General features: G+C 49.5%; 2 protein-coding genes and 1 long non-coding RNA gene across 9 annotated transcripts; 2 read left to right on the forward strand and 1 right to left on the reverse strand.

The window, feature by feature from the left end:
• Window positions 1-76: 76 nt before the first annotated feature.
• On the forward strand, window positions 77-4753 carry GAPDH (glyceraldehyde-3-phosphate dehydrogenase). The gene is made up of 12 exons (XM_081310985.1): window positions 77-193; window positions 458-498; window positions 2546-2645; window positions 2725-2831; window positions 2998-3088; window positions 3220-3335; window positions 3426-3507; window positions 3729-3880; window positions 3963-4041; window positions 4139-4222; window positions 4295-4392; window positions 4483-4753. The coding sequence occupies exons 2-12, from the start codon at window positions 476-478 to the stop codon at window positions 4550-4552; spliced, it is 1002 nt and encodes a 333-aa protein (XP_081167111.1). The 5' UTR covers window positions 77-193; window positions 458-475; the 3' UTR covers window positions 4553-4753.
• Window positions 4483-19615, reverse strand: IFFO1 (intermediate filament family orphan 1). 7 transcript variants are annotated; one of them, XM_081310984.1, is made up of 10 exons: window positions 18805-19615; window positions 14847-14907; window positions 14623-14718; window positions 13366-13506; window positions 12190-12371; window positions 11942-12062; window positions 11588-11683; window positions 7795-7925; window positions 6888-6977; window positions 4483-6679 (listed from the first exon to the last, which is right to left on the reverse strand). In XM_081310984.1, the coding sequence occupies exons 1-9, from the start codon at window positions 19581-19583 to the stop codon at window positions 6902-6904; spliced, it is 1683 nt and encodes a 560-aa protein (XP_081167110.1). In that variant the 5' UTR covers window positions 19584-19615; the 3' UTR covers window positions 4483-6679; window positions 6888-6901. The 7 variants fall into 7 exon arrangements, with proteins under 7 accessions (XP_081167110.1, XP_081167109.1, XP_081167106.1 ...); XM_081310983.1 differs by having other exon boundaries at window positions 4483-6683; XM_081310980.1 differs by lacking the exon at window positions 6888-6977.
• Window positions 7932-10177, forward strand: LOC308658392. The gene is made up of 2 exons (XR_014024161.1): window positions 7932-8348; window positions 9356-10177. It is a non-coding gene; the product is annotated as an uncharacterized lncRNA (long non-coding RNA).
• Window positions 19616-19882: the final 267 nt, after the last annotated feature.

Raw genomic sequence — 19882 nt, forward strand, 5'->3', positions numbered from 1 at the left:
CGGACGCACGTAGCTCAGGCCTCAGCGCCCTTGGGCAGCGACTGGGCCAGCCGGACGGGGGGCGGGGCTCGCGTCACCAGCTCCCACCCCCCCCACTCCTGTTCCTATAAAGGGGGATTGCAACCTCCGCCGCCGCTCTCTGCTCCTCCCCGTTCGACAGGCAGCCACTTCTTCCCGTCTCGTGCAGTGCCAGGTGAAAACGAAAAGCAGCTACTAGCGAGCGGCTCGGGATGATCAGAACCCGGGAGAGGGAGTGTGTGCGGTCCAGGGTTTTAGCGGCTTTGATGCGGGGCTGAACCGAGCTGGGTCGGGTGGGGCCTCCGCATTGCAGTGGCAGGAGGACGTGAGGAGGCGCGAAGTGGACATGGAGGCCCTGGGGGGAGGGGAGGGAGGGTCAGCGGCCCGGAACCCGGCGCCGCGTGGACTGCGCTGATGCTTTCCTTTCTTCCCCTCGCAGTCGCATCTCTGAGACACGATGGTGAAGGTCGGAGTGAACGGGTAAGTTAGAGGCTGGGCTAGGGTGGGGCCCCGGGCTGCAGCCGCCCCCACAGAAATTGCATCTGCAAGTAGCCGAGGCCAGGGGCTTTGAAATCGCCTGGCGAGGTGGGTGGGTAGCGCCCTCACCCCAAGGAGAGCTCAAGGTCAGCGCGCAGACCAAGTGTGGGCTCGGGCTGGGGCTCCTATCCCCAGCTCGTAGCTGGGGAACCTTTGCCTTTCACTCCACCACCTCGGGCAAATGGGAGGCTTTCCTATTCTCACTCGGGACCCATCCCCTAATCCCCTGGCTGGGGCTTCTTTTCTTTCCTTTCGCGCCCTGTGGGTCACGTGTCGGGGAAGAGCCCCTCCCCCCACATCCTTCTCCCTCCCGGCGGCCACCCTGGGATGCTAGCTGCAAGGCTTGCGCATCATCAGTTTTACTTGTGGCCACTGGCCCGCCATGTTGCAACGGGGAAGGAAATGAATGAACCACCGTTAGGAAACCTTCCTTGGCTACTGTGTCCGCCCTTGCCTGTGACTAACCTCTCACTCCTCCCTTAGTAGGGTGGAGTCTCCTTTATCCGGTAAACCAGGTGATGCAAGGCTTTCCCCCTTTCTTGGCGCTCAAAAAGAACCGGAACCTCACAACACAGCCTCAAGCATCAAGCCAAATTTTTCTCAGGCCTGATGCTGCTTCTAGACAATTCTCTGATGAATCAAAGAAGTGGGTTCAGGGAGACCCTGTTGTCCTCCTTACCCCAGAGGTGTGGTAGCTATGGCTTAGTGCCAGACTGGGGGAGCTGAGTCACCGTGGTTAGAAAAGAAAATTTACACCACAAAATGGCTCCCATAACAGCAGCCCCTTCCCTTGCACTGGCTCAGCGCTCGCTGCCTTTTTTGCTCTGGCAGCCTAGCTGCTGACCTAACCCTAAAGGCCACTATAAAGGTCACTGGGGGGTATTAGGTGTCCGAGTCTTGAGAATCCTGCCCTTCTTCCCATTCCATCTTCCAGAAACTAGATCTCCCCACTCCACCCTGATCTGAGTTAAATATAGCTGCCTGACCTTTCTGTAGGTGGGAGCCTGGGCTTCTGCTCTCCTCCACCCCCTTCCATTGCTCCCAATGCTGATTTTAGCTAGGAAGGGCAGGTAGTTTAGCAAATTAGAGACTTGGGATTAGAGTGCTTGAAGACCAACTGGTTTTTTCCATATCTTTACCTTAACCTCGCCCTTTTGTAGGAGGGACTTGGAGAAGGGGTGGACTTATACCCTGTCCAGTTAGATTCTGTCTGACCTTTACTCCTGCCCTTTGAGCTTGGTGATGCTGAGTATACAAGTCTTTTCTGCACAGAGGGTGTAGCCTGAATCCAGGCCAGGCAGAAATAAGCCTTCCCAGGGAATGGGAAGCAGGAATGATAAATGCCATGTGCCAAGCCTTGTACCCATGCTGTGGGTGGCATTGTCCTACATTAGCACTTCTTGAAGGATTTGAGATGACTGGGGGGTGGGCAAGTCTTCAAGCTTAGTTATCTCCTGGGCAGGAAAGGAGCCTTCACTTTATGACCATGCTGGAAAGCCAGATCAGCCTGGCAGACTTGCTCAAGGAAGATAAAATTAAACCTCTTAGTATTTTGGGGGATGGGGGGTAGAATTATGTTCAGTTGGCTGCTCATGTCTGAGGGTTCCACATCAACCAACTTGATGGAAAAGAACACAGGGGAAATAATTAGATAAAAGTTCCAAAGAACAAAACTTGAAATTCCTGTCCACTGAGTACTAACTGAATCCACATAAATGAAATTATGTGTAGGTATTGTTTAGGTATTAAAAGTTAACCTAGGGGTGATTTAAAGTATGTAGGAGGATTGAAGATTATATGCAAATACTGCATCATTCTATGTAAAGGATTTGAGCATCCACAGATCTTGATATGGGGGAGGATCCTTTTCCAGAATCAATTCCCCATACATACCTACGGATAACTATTTTTTCTGGAAGAGGATGAATCAGCATATCTATTCCCTATCCACAATAATTCCCTACTCATACTTTCTTGCTTCTCACCTCAGATTTGGCCGTATTGGGCGCCTGGTCACCAGGGCTGCTTTCAACTCTGGCAAAGTGGATATTGTCGCTATCAATGACCCCTTCATTGACCTCAACTACATGGTGGGTGCTGCCCTTGCAGGTGGTGGGAGGAGCAGCATGCTTAAGGCAACTGTATTAATGCCCTCAACTTGTTCCCCAGGTTTACATGTTCCAGTACGATTCTACCCATGGTAAATTCCATGGCACAGTCAAGGCTGAGAACGGGAAGCTTGTTATCAACGGAAAGTCCATCTCCATCTTCCAGGAGTAAGTGTGGAAGACAAAACAAGAGATTGTATTTTGTTTCCTTGCCTATTTTGCACAGAGCAGGATCAGGGGATTTTTGCTTTGGGGAGGTAACTAGGATAGAGTACCTACCTCAGGTACATGGTACATCACATGCCTGAACTTCGTCCTATTACCTCTCTCCTAGGCGAGATCCCGCCAACATCAAATGGGGTGATGCTGGTGCTGAATATGTTGTGGAGTCCACTGGTGTCTTCACTACCATGGAGAAAGCCGGGGTAAGTGGATAGAAGGCTAAATAGGAGGAGAGTTGACCCTGAATTTGTAGCTAGAAGCATGAGGGAATCTGTCTTAACCAGGAAAAAAAAAAAGCAGAACCTACATTTGTAACCAACCCCTTTGATTATAGGCTCATTTGAAGGGTGGTGCCAAAAGGGTCATCATCTCTGCACCTTCTGCTGATGCCCCCATGTTTGTGATGGGCGTGAACCATGAGAAGTATGACAACTCCCTCAAGATTGTAAGGTGAGGACAGCAGAGGGCATTGGGGAAATGGCAGGCAGGGCTGAGGGTAAGCTGTGTGCATGCCCTCCCTGACTTTTCCTCTCTTCCCAGCAATGCCTCCTGTACCACCAACTGCTTAGCCCCCCTGGCCAAGGTCATCCATGACAACTTTGGCATTGTGGAAGGACTCATGGTATGTGGATGATGGGAAATGAGACCTGAGCTGATTAATTCTCACTCAGGGCTGGATCGCTGGATCCTTCTCCATACTTAGTTCTTGCTCCAAGACTAGGGGTTTTAAGGGACTGGTTCAAATCTATCCCTCAATCCCTCCCAAGGTGGAGGAAGGAGGCTGAGTGAGGGCTGGTGTGATGGGTACTCAGAGGGGCCTCATTAGCGCTTCCATTTTTCCAGACCACAGTCCATGCCATCACTGCTACTCAGAAGACTGTGGATGGCCCCTCTGGGAAACTGTGGCGTGATGGCCGTGGGGCTGCCCAGAATATCATCCCTGCATCCACTGGTGCTGCCAAGGCTGTGGGCAAGGTCATCCCTGAACTGAATGGGTAAGGCTTTGCTGTACCTGGGGGAATAGAGGGGAGGGGGTCAGGAGCACCTGGAGCTGACAGTGCTTCCCCCTGTCTACAGGAAGCTCACTGGCATGGCCTTCCGTGTGCCCACTCCCAATGTGTCAGTTGTGGATCTGACCTGCCGCCTGGAGAAAGCTGTACGTTTGGGTTGGAAACGTGGTAGACTGAGATTTTGTCTGGTAAAACAGTGGTGATTTTGGAAAATGAACATCCATCTTATTTTTACCTCATTAGGCCAAATACGATGACATCAAGAAGGTGGTGAAGCAGGCATCAGAGGGCCCCCTCAAGGGCATCTTGGGCTACACGGAGGACCAGGTACTGGTCTGATAGGACAGGGAATTGCCCTATTAAACAGGTGGATCATACTTAGCTCTCTTCTTTCCCCAGGTTGTCTCCTGCGACTTTAATAGTGATACCCACTCTTCCACTTTTGATGCTGGGGCCGGCATTGCCCTCAACGACCACTTTGTTAAGCTCATTTCCTGGTATGTAACCTGGGTGGAGGGAACAGACTTTGAAATTGACCTGGTGGCTGGCTCAGAAAAATGGCTCTTAACAACTTATTCACTTTCTAGGTATGATAATGAATTTGGCTACAGCAACAGGGTGGTGGACCTTATGGTCCACATGGCCTCCAAGGAGTAAGAGTCCCTGGACCACCTGCCCCAGCAAGAACACAAGAAGAGAGAGGCCCTCAGCTGCTGGGGAGTCCCTGCCCCTAACTCAGTCCCTCAACTCACTGAGAATCTCCCCCCTTCCCAATTTCCATCCTAGATCTCCTGAAGAAGGGGAGGGGCTTGGGGAGCCTTATTGTCACATACCATCAATAAAGTTCACTGCACCCAGCCACCTGTCTGTTCTGTGGTCATGGGAATGTGTGTGGAGTGGGACCTGACCTTTATCCTTTGGGGTGGGGAAGTGCCTGAGATTGAACTCAAAAGCACGCATTCAACCACTGAGCCATATTCCCAGCCCCGTTTTGTATTTTATTTAGAAATTGAGTTGCTTAGCAGCCTCACTTTCCCTGAGGCTGGCTTTGAACTCCCAATCCTCCTATCTTATCCCTCAGGGTCATTGCAATTACAGGTGCCACAGCAGCATCCAACTATCCTTATTATTACATATATATGCCTTCCTCATTTACATTTTCCCTCTGGGTGCTACATGAAGCAAACTGAATATTGAAAGGCCCTTCACCTGGCTACCTCTGTTAGAAAGTTATTTTTACTTTTCTTTTTTTGGTGGTGCTGGGGATTGAACTTGGCCTTACCCATGCTAGGCACCCCCAGCCTTCAGTTATTCTTTCAGGTACCCTTAGGAAAGGTAATATTGATGTCAGGACTTTGGAGTTGTGTATATGAGCCTGACTGGTTGACAGGCTTGTGAAGTATGTAGTAGGCTGCATGGAGACTCCCGCATGCAATTCTAGTTCTTCTACTCATACCTTCATGTGTGAATAGCTGCAAGATGAGGCTATGATTGCATCCCTCAGCTTAGGTCTTTTTAGGTAAAACTAAACATGATTAAAATGTCAGTAAAACAAGGTTTTACCTCCTCTAGCTTTTAGTGGGTAGTAACACAGGCTGGGAGCTGGTGAACTAGCTCTGCCACTTGGAGGCTCTATTTGGGCAAGTTACTTGTAACTTCCTGTACATCATTTTGTGAAATTGAGATGAAAAAACAATACAGAACTCAGATTCTATAGTTAAAGGGCTTGAATTGGTGACATGAAAGTGTTCAATAAATATTCTCCACTTTGATTATTATTAAAGACTCCATTCAAATGCCAGCACAGCCTCTGAGGTATTCAGAATTGAATCTCTCCACTTCTCAAGCTTTTCCAAGTCAGACAATATCAGCCTGTTGGTTTTGGTGAATGAGACAAGGAAGAGGCACATCTTCAGCCAACACTTGAAATAGACCCTGAACCCAGGCACATAGAGCTGCTTCACTTTTTTTTTTTTTTTTTTTTTTCCTGTCACTCAGCAGAGACCAGGAGATAAGAGCTATCTTTCTTCAGGGTAATTCACCCAGTCCAGGGCATAAAGGCCCCTTTAATGCACCGTGCCTCCCTCTGTGAGGGAAGGTTACAGTCACATACACTACAGTTGGCAGGTGGACAGCCATGAGAACATGGACAGCAGGACAGAGTACCTATCCAGTATCACCTCCCTCTATCCATACCAGGAAGGGAAGTCCTGTCTAACTGCATGTGTTGCACAATCCTTTAGGGAACTTCTAGCTGAATCCACTTCATACCAGTGCCTGGGCCAGTTAGCACCAGTACAAAATCAAAGACAGCGGGCTCTAGATCCCAGAGTTGAAGGTCCCACATTCACATTCCTTACACAATAGAAAAGGTGAAAGGCCATGAGCACTCTTGGCCTTTTAAAGATGGGGAAGTAGCAGACACCACGCATGAAGGCAGGAGAGCCCCATCTGCAGTGGGAGCTGCCCAGGAAGGGCAGGGCCAAGCCTAGCCCCCAACATCCCAGAACTCTAGGGAGGCCAAGAACCAAGGGAGGAAGCCCGAGAGAGGAGCAACACAGGCCCCAGGGCCAGGTTTGGTGTGGTAGTACAAATGGTTTTCCCCTCCATGAATTCCCAGCTTTGGGCCTCGTTGAGCTTCTGGCAGGATGGGGCACAGGGGAGCCAAGATGGAGGTGGTCCCTATCTCATGGAGCTATCAGATGAGACATCGCGATCGGAGTCCTCAGTCTCGCTTGGCGGTGGCGGCGGGTCGCTAAGCGGGACCGCAGTGAAAGCAGGAGACTTTCTAGAAGAAAACGCCAGTTGTTATCTTGGGGCAAACAGAAGGCCTGATGGGGCTGGTATGCCTTTTCCCAGGGACTTATCCTTTGGTGAGGGCAGGGGACCATTGGGTTAAGGATGGATTCAGGGCAAGGGATGTGGGGAGGAGAGAAAGAATCCTCTCCCACACTGCCCTGATGGGGGAAATGGTCCCTGCTTTTTATCTTACGGGCTCTGAGAGTTTCAGCAGTCAGAAATGTCTGAAGTCACAGCATAAGAGATGTCACCTGAGATATATATGTATGCATATAATTCAAACCTTAAAAAAAATAAGAGACGCCAACTGAGTATACTAACCTTAAGTACCCCGCTTTATGTATATGTGTAATTTGTTTTGTTTTCATTGTGCTGAGAATTCAACCCAAAGTCTCATGCATGCTAGGCAAGTGTTCTACTAAGCCACATCCCTAGCCCTGTAATTTGTTTGACATTTTTGTTTTGTTTTTCTGAGACAGTGTCTTACTATGTTGCCCAAACTGTCCTCAAACTCCTAGGTTCAAGCAATCTTCTACCTCAGTCTCTGGAGTCACTGGGACTACAGATAAACACCAGTGCACCCAGCTTATTTGTAGAATTTTTATGGTTTGTTAAAATTTACTCTTTTGTAAGGCATAACTTATACAGACAGGGTCAATCAAATGCACAAATCGTGGCTTTGACCTTAGGTAAAATTCTGCCACCTCACATCCCTCTGTGTTCCTTGCTAGTTTTTAAGCTGTGTCTAACCAGTGAAACCCCTAGAGGTGATGGTACTGAAGGGAGGAAGAAAAAGCTGTCCGTCTGGGCCAGATATACCAGGAGACTCGCAAAAGACAGCCCCACATCAAAAGTAACCAGATACTGGGCTGCAGTTGTAGATCAGTGGTAGAGCACTTGCCTAGCATATGTGAGACAGTGGGTTTGATAATCAACACCACATAAAAATAAATAAATAAAGGTATTTAAAAAAAAAAAGTAGGTACTACCCAAGGGCCTGCTGGTCAGAAGGCTCTGCTCCCCCACTCCTTTCCTGCATCACCCTGGAAGGCAGGTACTCAGAAGAGCAGGCAGGCCCTACACTCCAAGCAGGCCCTTACCGGTCTCCAGACTGGGTGATGAGCCGGCGGCAGGTCTCCATCTGCACATCCAGGCCCCGCTTCATGCTGCACATCTCCATGTACTCATGCAGGTGCCGGTTCATGTCGTTCTTCGCTGTCGCCAATTCCAGCTGTGATGGGGCAAGACAGGGCCACCAGAGTTAGCAGGCCCAGGGCAATAAATAGTACCTCTGCTCCCTTGATCAGGAGGCTAACATGCTAAGAGCACCAGCTGGACCAGGGATCCAGGAAGCCATGGTTGAAGGCTCAGATTTAAAAAGAAATCAGATAGGGCTGTAGCTGTAGCGCTGTGGCAGAGAGCTTGCCTGGCATACATGAGGCACTGGGTTCAATCCTCAGCACCACACAAAAACAAATAAAATAAAGGCATTCTTCCATCTACAACTACAAAAATAAATTTTTTTTAAAGACAGAGAATGATTCAACCACTTTTATTTATTTATTTATTTTTAATATTTATTTTTTAGTTTTCAGTGGACACAACATCTTTGTATGTGGTGCTGAGGATCGAACCCGGGCCGCACGCATGCCAGGTGAGCGCGCTACCGCTTGAGCCACATCCCCAGCCCTCAACCACTTTTAAAAAATTAAAAATCAGATGAAGGGCTGGGGATGTGGCTCAAGTGGTAGCGCGCTTGCCTGGCATGCGTGCGGCCCGGGTTCGATCCTCAGCACCACATACCAACAAAGATGTTGTGTCCGCCGAGAACTAAAAAATAAATATTAAAAAAATTCTCTCTCTCTCTCTCTCTCCTCTCTCACTCGCTCTAAAAAAAAAAAAAAATCAGATGGAGAGAGAAAGCACCAAACTATACAATAGTTTCCTCAGAACTTTTTTCTTTTTTTTTTTCCCATGGTGCAGGAGATGGAACCCAGGGCCTCACACACAAATGCTAGGCAAGTGCTCTATCACCAAACAGTATTCCACCCACCCCCAAACAATCCTTTTCTCAGAAATCTCTGCTTACAGAAAAACACAAGGGTATCTGTTGTAGGCCTACATTCTTCTTCTTCTTTTTTTTTATTTTTATTTTTTAGTAGTTGTTGAACTTTATTTTATTCATTTATTTATAGGCAGTGCTGAGAATCAAACCCAGTGCCTCACACATGTGAAGCAAGCACTCTACCAATGAGCCACAACCTCAGCCAGGCCTCCATGCTTTTAAAAGATAGATATGAGCAAAGAGAAAAGGATGTCAACATGGGCAGGAATAGAGATCAACATTCTAAACTGGGGCAGCCACCTGTGGATGCCCTTGTTCCCTCCCTGGGGTTCCCACAGAGCTCAGCTCACCCCACATTTCCTGTGTGATGCTGGCTCTAGCCAACCTCCCTTACTAACTTGTAGCTCCTTTGAGGGCTTTCAAGGGTTTTACTCATGTCTGTGTGTCCAGCACTCCCTCAATGAGAATTAATCAACTCAGTGAAGTATCTGTAAGATTCACAACAAATAGGAGGAAAACCTGAGTGTGCTATTTATTCAGAGGCTCAATTCTCTTACCATTTTCTCCTCCTTACTTTATTTCTCTCTTATTTCCAGACACTGAAAAGAAAAAGACTGCCACACTGAATGTCCTACCAATTATAAGATATAACCTGACTTCAGAATCATTCTAAGTGGGAAAATGAGAGGCTTGGAATCAAGGGAAGATGGTCTTCTTCCCAGAACTCAAATGTGCAGACAGAATCTGACTGTAAGACAGAGTGAGAGGTGGGGCCAAGCAGAGAAGAATCTGGGCCAGAGACAATCTGGCTGCCTTTGTTTGGGGTACAAAGGCCGGGGGGGGGGGCAGAAGGGGACAGGAATCAAACTTCTTGGAGGTGATTGGCTTGACTGTTGGAGAGCAAAGAGAAAGAGAAGGAAAGGGCCCGTGAAGAATGTGATTTGCACAGAGCAGAAGCCACCCATACTAATCTGAGTTGGATGAAAAGAGGATGAGAACTGGAAGAAAGGAGGAAATGGGTCACAGGGCCAGACAAAAGGGACAGCAGAGAGTGCCATTTGGGGTGAGATGGTGGCTAGTGGGTTGGAAGCCCTAGTGAGGATGGCATGAAAGGCAGAGTAGCAAGAGGAGCAAGATGTACTAACTGTTCCACCAAGGAAGAAAACATGATGCCAAAACTCTCCTTCAGATCAGCTGCCACCTCTACCCAACTCTTCCTCCTCAGGAAGCCGAGGCAGAGGCTAAAATCCATCACAAGAAAGGGAGGGAAGAAGGAAGGGAAGGGAACAAGGAAGAAGGAGGTGAAACAAAAATATTCTACCAAAATACAAGGCTAGCACTGCTAGAAGTAGTCTCTACATTTTTGTATGTCCCTCTAAGGTCCATTGACAACTAAAAATAAATAAATAAATAAATAACAATCAATCTCCACAATAGGTGTGTGTGACCAGAGGCAGGGGGGTAGGGGTGGTAAGGATGAGACAGGTGGAGAAAGCCAGAGGGTACAGAAGAAAAAACTCCCTCCCACCCACCATCCTGGGCCCTGGCTTTACCATCAAATAATGAAACTGGCCCTGAGATCAAAGGCTGCAAAGATAAAGGCACTCCAGAAGCTATAGGTGGATCACCAGGGGCAACACTGCAACCAAAGCCACCAAGTCAGCCTCCCCAGACTCGCCCCTCCTGTCCTTCTGCTGTAAGATGACTCAGGAACAGCTTAAAAGGCATGCTTCTCTTAGGATACTCTTCTCTTTCTCACTAGGTCATATTTTCAACTAGACACTTCTGGTTAAGGGTCCAGCCAAACAGATGGCAGCTGCAGATCACTGCAATAAGACCCCTGCCTGGTTGGATATGTTGAAGCCTATCATCCAAAAGAGGTAGGGAGAGAAGGAAGAAATAGCAAGGCATACTCAGAAGAGTGGAGATCAGTTCTCCCCACCATGGCCTTAGTTAGTAGCAAAACTCTGGCTGTGACTTTCAAGCAGCATTTTTCTGCCTGGGCCAAAAATAAAAGCTGAAAAAAAAATTTTTATTTTTACTTCAAGAATCAGGACTGTTTGATGTGTAGTGAAAGAATGAGGATGTAGGAAAACAATTTCTCAACTTCCTTCTCAAAATGCAGGCAGAGTGAGCACAACAGGAATGACATGCCACAAGGACTTGAAGAGAGGTTGAGCTGGAAGTCTACTGTCTTGCCCCACCGCAGTATCCAGGCAAGGGCCATTACACACTTGGACAGGACGCTCGTGGGAGTCCCATCCAATCATTCTCCTCTACAGAATGGCAACCTCCATCCTGTGGCACCACAATCCATCTTGAAAGTTGGAATCTTACTTAAAGCACCAGCTTCAACAACCATCTCTAAAGGGGTCCCCAGGGCTATGGAATGATGGAGGAGGAGGCAGAAGGGCCATCTCTGAGTGCTACGGCATTGACAGTGCTGATGATAACCAAATCAAAGGCCATTGTGGTGTCCTCACGACAGCAGATACTGCCCTGAGTTCCATGTGTGGATTAACTGCTTCATTTATTCTTCCAAACCACCCTGTGGGGGTAGGATTATTTGGATCCCCATTTGACAAAGAAAACAGGCTCAAAGAGAACAAGTATCTTGTTCAAAGTTGAGTGGTAAAAAGTGATAGAGCCAAGGTTTGAACCCACATGTCCGCCTCCAGAGCATGAGATCTCAAGGACCCACCAGAGGTACCACAGCCAAGAGATAACAGAAAGTGAAGTCTCTGGACTCTAAGGCCCACATTGAGGGACCCCCCACACACACCTGCAGCCCTGCAAATCCCTGGAGCACAGGCCCTGCATGTCCTTACCTCTATCTGGTCAATGGTTTCCTGATATTCTTTTTCCCGGGTTTTAAACAAGGACTCAGTATCTTTAATCACCTTCTCCAGGCTGTCTTCCTGCTGCTGGAGGAAAAGGGGAAGCAAGGGGAGGCCAACCAGGTAAGGATGGGATGGAGAGCATTCCACAGGGTCAAGGCAGGGAGAGAGAGAAAGTCAGGTTAGAGGAGACTGGAAAGAGGAAAGAAAAGGATAAAGGAAGAGGGGAGACACAGGGAAAGGATGAAGGCCACAAAGGGAGTAGAGCGAGGAATGAGGAAAGGAAGAGGCAGGGCATCAGGAAAGGCACAGCTGAGGGGCCCTGAGGCCGGGAGGGGTGGTTACCTCTCCCTGGGCCTCTGCGGCTGCCATGGCATAGCCTGAGAAATCCTCCCACAGCAGCAGGGTCTCCTCAGTCTCCTCCCAAGTCAGGCTGTCACAGTCGTCCTCAAAATCATACTCCCTCCTAGAGACAGGGAACCCGTGTGTCAAGGGCAGTGGGGCCTTGTCCAGAAAAGGAGCCTGTGGGGAGCTCCGGCCTCGGGATGGTTCTGGTGTGGGGGCAAGGATAAGGACAGGCCTGAAGGACTCACAGCTGGTTGAGCATGCGCTGCATCTCCTCGTTGATGCTGAGGGCTGTGCTTTCCTCCTCATCCCCATCGGGCTGGCGGGGCCCATCACTCTCCAACAGGGAGGTGTCCTCCTCGACAGCAGCCTTGCGCTCCCGCTTCCGCCCCCCCATGGATGGGACCTTAATGGGAGACAAGTGCAGAGACTACAGAGACGAGGCCGGGTGCATGAGGAGAAAGGGCAGGAGGGGGAGGCCAGGCAGCGGGCAGGGGGCGGGACAGGAGGAGCAGCACGAACCAGCAGGAAAGGAAGGGTGGGGCAGACAGAGAAAAGACACAGTTACAATGACAGGAACAGAAACAGAGAGTCGCCAAGAGACAGGCAGACACACACAGATGGGGCAAGCCTGAAGACTGAGAAGGAAAAAGAAGAAATAGAGAAAATAGAGCAGTAAGATAAGGACAGAAATGGCTTGTTGTGAACACGTTGAGATGTGTCTAATGGCTAAAGAAGAACTATTTTTTTTTTCTAAAAACTAAAAACTTCCTGATGAAATGACTCAAATAAAAAAAAAAAAAGTTTTGGTCTGGGGGCGGGGTATATGGGTGTAATCCCCAGTACTACAAAATAAACAAATAAAAATAAAGATTTAAGCTGCAAAGAGGATGAGGATTTAGTATTTACAAAGGAGAACTTGACTCGCATCCAGAGCTAGAAGGCCAGTGGGAAAAAAGAGAGAAAGAAATGAAGTAAAGAGAAAAAGAGATCGAAAACGAGAAGAGCAAGGAAAACAGAAAGGGAAGAAGAAATCTGTGCTGAAGAGCCTATTGGGTCAAAATCAATGGCCAAAGGACCTGTGTGGTTCAGAGACTGGGACTGGGACATTAATAAACTTGCATGAAAGCAAACTAACCAGCTTCTTCTATGGAGAAAGCAAGAAAGAAGATGAAAGGAAGAGAGAGGAGAGAAGCAGACAGAGGAGAGAGAGAGAGAGGGAGGGGGGAGATGGCGTTAGAGACAGCTTCCAAAACCTCTCCTGAGGCTGTCCCTTGCCCCCCAGCTTAGTCCCACTGAGGGCCCTGGTACTAGGACAAGGCTCCCCAGGAAGGGGGCAGAGCCTGAGCTACAGGCCAGCCACAATGGAAGCTCTTTCATCTGCCCACCCCATCCTACTGGCTGATGATAGCCTGGCCCCTCACCTGGAACATCTGAATCATGTCCTCACAGTTGCGCTGCTGAGCCACATCACACAGTTTGGCGGTGATGTCAATGCGGCGGCAGATGTCCATATCTACCTTCATGGCCTTTTCCTGGATTTTGGTGTCCAGCTCTGACAGGTTCTGTCCAGAGAACATAAGGAACAGTGAGGAGGTAGCAAGTACCCCTAGTGGCTTGGCAAAAGCCTCACCCTTGTCATCACACCATTGTCCATGAAGTTCTTTCTTAACCCCTGGGCAGAACACCCTTTTCCAGGGGGCCCCTCCTCATGGCATACACTGGGACCATCATGTGACTGGCTTTCTGGTCAAATGAGCTCTCTGAAGGGCATGGCCCAGAATCTGGTACAGACAGGGATTCCCTGGAATCAATCATAGTCCTAACCCTCCTGGAACTTACATTACCAGAGGGAAAGGAGACCATTGGGAATTATAAGTGAAGAAGGTGCCAAGCATGGTGGCACACACCTGCAATCCCAGGAGGCTAAAGCAAGAGAACCACAAGTTTGACCGGCTGAGGATATAGCTCAGTGGTATAGCTCAGAGCACTTGCCAAGCATATACAGGGCCATGGGTTCAAATAAGTTTGAGGCCAGCCTGGGCAACTTAGCAAGACCCCATCTCAAAATAAAAACAAAAAGGGCTAAGGTGTAACTCAGTGGTAGAACACTTGAATAACATGTACAAGATCCTGGGTTCAATCATTAATACTGAAAAAAGAAAGAAAGAAAGAAAGGGTGGAGTGGAGAAAGTACTGTAATAACAGCTATGCTCATTTAGCATTTAAGCATATGCCAGATACTGTCCCAAATACATTGAAACCTTCATGATAATCCTGCAAAGCATACACTTTTATTTTCTCCATTCCACGGATGAAGCTATGGAGGCTGAGGAGGACTTGGAGGTAAAGGAACTGACTCACAGCCACACCACTGACAAGGTGTAGAGCCAACATCAGAACCCAGGCAAGCTGGCTCCAGAGGCTGTGCTCACACTTACTACCAACAAACTCCAGAAATGACCAGGCCATCCTGCCTCTCTGACAGGATGTAAGGCTTTTGTTCCTTCTTTGTATCTTTGTATCTAATTAGAGGGTATCAAGGCCCGGGAAAGCCAGAGGGACAGCAAAGTGAGGGGAGGAATGGCAGACGGGGCAGCAACAGGCCAGTAAGGTCACCCTTCCTGGTTCCAGCTGCCTGAGTATCCCAGCAGGGTTCAAATGTGACAGGCCGAACTCACATTACTCATGAGCCCCTTGAAAACGACCAACTCAGCTTTCAACTGTTCCACCTTCATGGCTAGCTCCTCTTGGCAGGCATCAGCCTCTTGGGCTTCCTATGGTAGAGAGGAAACACTGAACATTAGTGTACTGCCAATAAGAGAAAAGGGTAAAGACAACAAGAAGGGACAAGGAAATGGCACCAGGTTGAGGGAAGCAGTAGCAGTTGGGTAGCCACCCTCACCTCCTGGAGCTCAGAAACTCGCTCCTGCAGCTGTATCCGCACTGTGTATTCCTCTTCCCACCTGACAGATATTGGGAAGAGACAGAAAACATAGGTTCAGAGTCCCTCCTGCCCCTACAGTTCCCTCTCCCAGCCTCTCTGGCTCAGACCCCAGGTCTGGACCCCTACATGGGGATTTACAGGAATGTGTAGCTAGTCAGTTGGTGGCCAGCTGCAGCTGTCAGGCAGCTCCACATTTCCTGGCAAGGACCAAGCTCACCAGCTGCCTTCCCAGAACCTCCAGGCCGCACACCAGAAACTATGGTTAAGAGTATCTGCCCCTGCTCTGACTCCTTGCAGGGCGATCCCCAGGGGGCCCCAGCTCCCCAGCTGTCTAGCCAGCCTCATCACCCACCTCCTGCCCACACCAGACCACCAGGCCCACCCAGCCCTGTCTCCCACCTTCAGTGGCACAGATCCGGTCTCCTGCCTCCTGCCCGCACCAGAACAGAGCTCGTCTAGCCCGCTGCCCTGCCTCCTGTGGGACCTTTTAACCCTGTGAAAGCATCTGCGGGACACAGGCTATATCAACAGAGCTGCTCAGGAGCCTGGTGGGAGATACTCAAGTTCTTCCCCCACCCAAAACCCCTGGAAGGAAGCCACAGAGAGATGACAGGGCTGGCCCTGAAGCTCAAAGTCTCCCAGTAGCACACAAGCAGTGGACGTGAGAAGTCAATGATTACCATACACCCAAACCTGTACCTCGGCAGTGGGGGAATGAAAGCCAGAAGTAGCACCTCCCATTACCCAGAAGTCAGAGGAAGACCATAAGGAGGGTGGAAGACACTCCTGGCCACAGGGCAGGGCATGAAGGCACTTCCTAGGACTACATGTCTTATTCCATCACAGAGACAGAAGTGGAATGGAGGCCAGCACTAGGATTTGGCCCTGTCAGTTCAAAACCCCACAGAATTGGTTGGAATAGCAACATATCTCAAATCCTGTTCATATAAACTCATTACTTCTTGACACAATCTGAAAAGCCTTCTTTTAGTCTGAGAAAGGTGGCAAACTGCACTGAGAAAAACCTCAACATAAGAAAGAAGGTGATGAGCTGGGGTTGTAGTTCAGTGGTAGAGAGCCTGCCTGGCACGTGTGAGGCACTGGGTTCAATTCTCAGGACCACATATAAATAAGTAAAATAAAGGTCCATCATCAACTAAAAATATATTTAAAAAAAAGAAGAAGAAGAAGAAGAAGAAAAGAAGAAGGTGAGGAACAGCCAAGAGGACAGCAAGGACACTAAAATCCCAGAGAACTATTTCTGTAGTCAGGAGTGAGCCCTTCCTATCCCTTCCCTCCATCGTTTCTGCTTTCTTGCCCTCTCTGGTCCAGTGTCTCCTTGCTTGCCTGTGTTCCACATCATAACCGCACTGCAGTATGCCTAATAATAACTCCTGCATCACCTCGGCTGCCCCTCCCAGTTGGGTTGGCAGAATAGGCAGTCAGCCTGGCCACCACCCTGCTGGTTCACCATGCAGCCCAGCTCCTGGCTTTCCTCGCTAGCCCCTCACATGTCCTTCTCCTTTTGCTCTGGCATTGAAGAGCCCTGATAACATCAGGCTATTTATTTTCTTATATAAGACCCTTATCTTTTCTGGATTCTTCATTTGCAACATGAAGGCGTGGGAGTTAACATCCTTATGTGCCCGGCATCCATGAATCCCTAGAGAAAGCTAGCAAGATTTACAGGGACCGGCAACCCTGGACAGAATGTATCAAGGAGGACAAGATGTACTGTTTGACAGTGAATTCAAAAAACTCAGGTGGAAACAAGTAAAGAAGTTAATTAAAGATGAAGATTAGGGGCTGGGGCTGCAGCTCAGTGGTGGGGCATTTGCCTAGCATGTGCGAGGCACTAAGTTCGATCCTTAGCACCACATAAAAATAAATAAATTAACAAACAAAAAAAGATGAAGATTAATGAAGTCTCAAAAGGTAAGAAGTCTGAAAAATGAATCATCTGGAAGCTTGCTAGGATTCTATTTGCTTTTGAGCCAGACTTTTTGACCTCCATTCAAATATCTTTTACAAGCTTCTCTTACTGTGGGTAGGATCGGAGCAATTTTTGTATATTCTGCATTTATCACATATTTCTCCTACAAATAGATTGTAGCCTTGATCTGAAGCAGGGGGCATTCCTGTATTGGAAAAACTGAGGCCCAGGAGAAAGGTCAAATAAGGCAGGGGAACTGAAAATAGAGCCCAGGAGGCCTTGGCTTCATCCCAGTTTAATACTAAAGCTATCCCCATGCCTTCTGCACTAAAGACAGGAGGTACAGTGTTGCTATAAAGAGACCAGAATGAGGGCAGGGGATCTGGGGTGGAAGAATGAGTACTGCCCGTGTCACGTACCATACAATTCTAGCTATGAGGCCCTCTGCACAGCAACACGCTGCAAAATGATGAGCTAATCAATCCCCAAGGAATAACTCTTTGCTGCCCTGGACAGCTGGACCAAAGACAAATACTTTTTCAGTTATAAAAAAAAAAAAAAAAATACGCCCCTGAGAAGAGCAGTTGTTCTGTGGTAATGGATGTAGTCCAGAACTGTCCATGTTCCACTGATGGGTGACTGTGTTAATTAACTCCTGCAAGGGCAGGAGCAGGCTGGTTCTGGGTGGCACCTGCATGATGGTTTTAGGACAACTGAAACCCCCAAGGACAATAATAACATGGACAACAACTAATGAAGCCAACTGAAGCAGGACAACCTCAGAAAGTCTGCTGATCTGTGATATGGTAGACTCCAGCAGGTTCCCAGTCCCTGAAAGTCAGCCCCAGACCCAATGGTAATTTCCCAGAACATTCAGCCACTCCTTACCCAGACCTAAACCATATGACAATTCCTGCTACACTGGGCAACAAAGGTAGTCCCCCAACCTGCCCACAAGGAGCCCCAATAGCTCAGAAGGGAGTGGAGTCCCCAACCAAAGTACTGGCTCAGCCTATGCTCCTGTTGCATCAGCCTGGTTACCAACCATCTAAGGAATCCAACTAGTATACAGCCAACACTGTGGCATCACCTCCCTTCCCCTCATCCCTGTACTACCCTACTGGGGCAGGGTTCCTCTCAGAAAGCCAAATCTTCATCCTCAGAACACACTAGGCGTGCCCTGAGTTGTCTTACAGCTGTAGGGTGTGTCCATATTCTAACTTTTCCTTACTCAGTCCCTTTGCTTACTCTGCTCATACTTCCTTCACCAGAGTTCACCACCAGCCCTATGGCAACTACCAATCCCTTGCCCTTACCTTATGGAATTCCCTTTACTCTTCCTTTTCCCATTTTTTTTAACCTGCTCCAAGCAATGCCTTGGGGTCTTTGGAACCTTTTGTATGGAACCTGGTTTCCATGAACATTCCTTGGGGAAACCCTGGATAGTAACAGGATCACAATGAAGGGTGCAGACCTTCCCTCAGTGAGCCTCTGCCCCTTCCAATTTCACTTAATTAAACTACCAATTTAAAGCTATATTCTTTGCCTCCTACTTTTGATCAGTGGGTGGAATTTATCTTCCAACTCAAGAACTGAAGATTGTAAGGCAATCAGACCCCACATGCAATACCCTCTCAAATGGTGTCCGTGTAGTATCTCAAAAACCTTTATAATTAACACAGTCATCTGAACCAACTGTAGCCTGCATGAGACAGGGAGATATGCCAGGAGAAAAATATGAATTTTCCAGTGTTCTGTTCCTAGTATGCTTCTTGTCACGAGTCTGACTTCTGCATTCTCTGTGGATTCTAGGCTCACTGAATCTAATTCCTTCCAAAGCTCCTCATACAAGGCAATAAACTACTGTTATACTATTCATAGTGATTCTTGGGCCTCCACTGCCCTGGTCTGGGAACCCACAATTCACAGACCCCTTGTAAGTGTCATGACACTGAGCCCTATCCCCACCTTCCCGGTCCCTACCTCCTCTTGTACTCATCCCGCTCCCGCTTCACTTTGGCCAACACGTTGTAGAGTGCGCGGATCTCCGGGGTGATGGTGTCGATCTGGACGCCCACCCCATCAGGGTGCACCCACGACAGGCCAGGCCCTTGCACCAGCGTGGGCTCCAGTCCTGGCCCCAGCCGGCGGGCGTGCGAGAAGGACCAGATTGTGCCGGGCATGAAACGGGCCGACGAGGAGAAGGCAGTGGAGGTGGAGGTGGAGGGCGACGAGTGGCAGGCCGAGGAGGGCGCGAGGGGACCGGCTGGTGAGCGCGCGGGCGAGCCCAGCACTCGCGCCGACGGGGGGCAGACCGCGGCCGGCCGGGCGCCCAGGGGCAGACCCAGGGGCCGGATGGGACTGATGAAGCCAGTTTGCACGGCCTGGTCGCGGCGAGCCAGGCCCCGACGGCCCTGCTTACCCTCCTCCAACGCCTGCTGCAGCTGCTTCTCCAGCAGCCGGTTCCGGCGCTCCAGCTCGTGCACCTTGGCCAGGAAACATCGGAACCGGAGGTTCAGGGTCTTGAGCACATTGATGTTGGAGCCCAGGTCGTTGCGGAGTGCCATGGCGGCAGGGGGTGACGGGCCCGGGCCAGGGCCCGGCGGCGAGTAGGCTGAGGGGCCAGCGGGGGCAAGCGGCGCTGTGGGCAAGTCCCCTCCCCCGGTGAAGTGGTCACTTCCAAGGGGATCCCCCAGGGGCCCAGCCAGGCCCTGCTGCTCCTGCTGTAGGAGGAAGAGGTTGGGGCCGAATAACGGATTCATGGCTGCGCCTTCTGCTGGGAGATGGAAACCCGTGCAGGGGCTGGGATGGAGAGCGAGCGAGAAGAGCCAATGAAGCGCCGGCGGAACACAGGCGACCAATCATACGGCACGGCAAGGGAGCAGAGGTCGAGGGGGCGGGCACAAAAGAAGCCAATGAATGCCTCACACCGGAAGATGAGCCCAAGGACCTTTCCGGGTCTGAAGCTTGTGGACCAACTCTTCCCTCACTGAAATTCAGGCAGGAGGTGCTTAGAGCTCAGGATAGTCAATATTTCCTGAGTTCTGGTGGCAGGAAGAAC

Source organism: Spermophilus citellus (assembly GCF_964194105.1).
Source record: "Spermophilus citellus genome assembly, chromosome: 10".
NCBI lineage: Eukaryota > Metazoa > Chordata > Mammalia > Rodentia > Sciuridae > Spermophilus > Spermophilus citellus.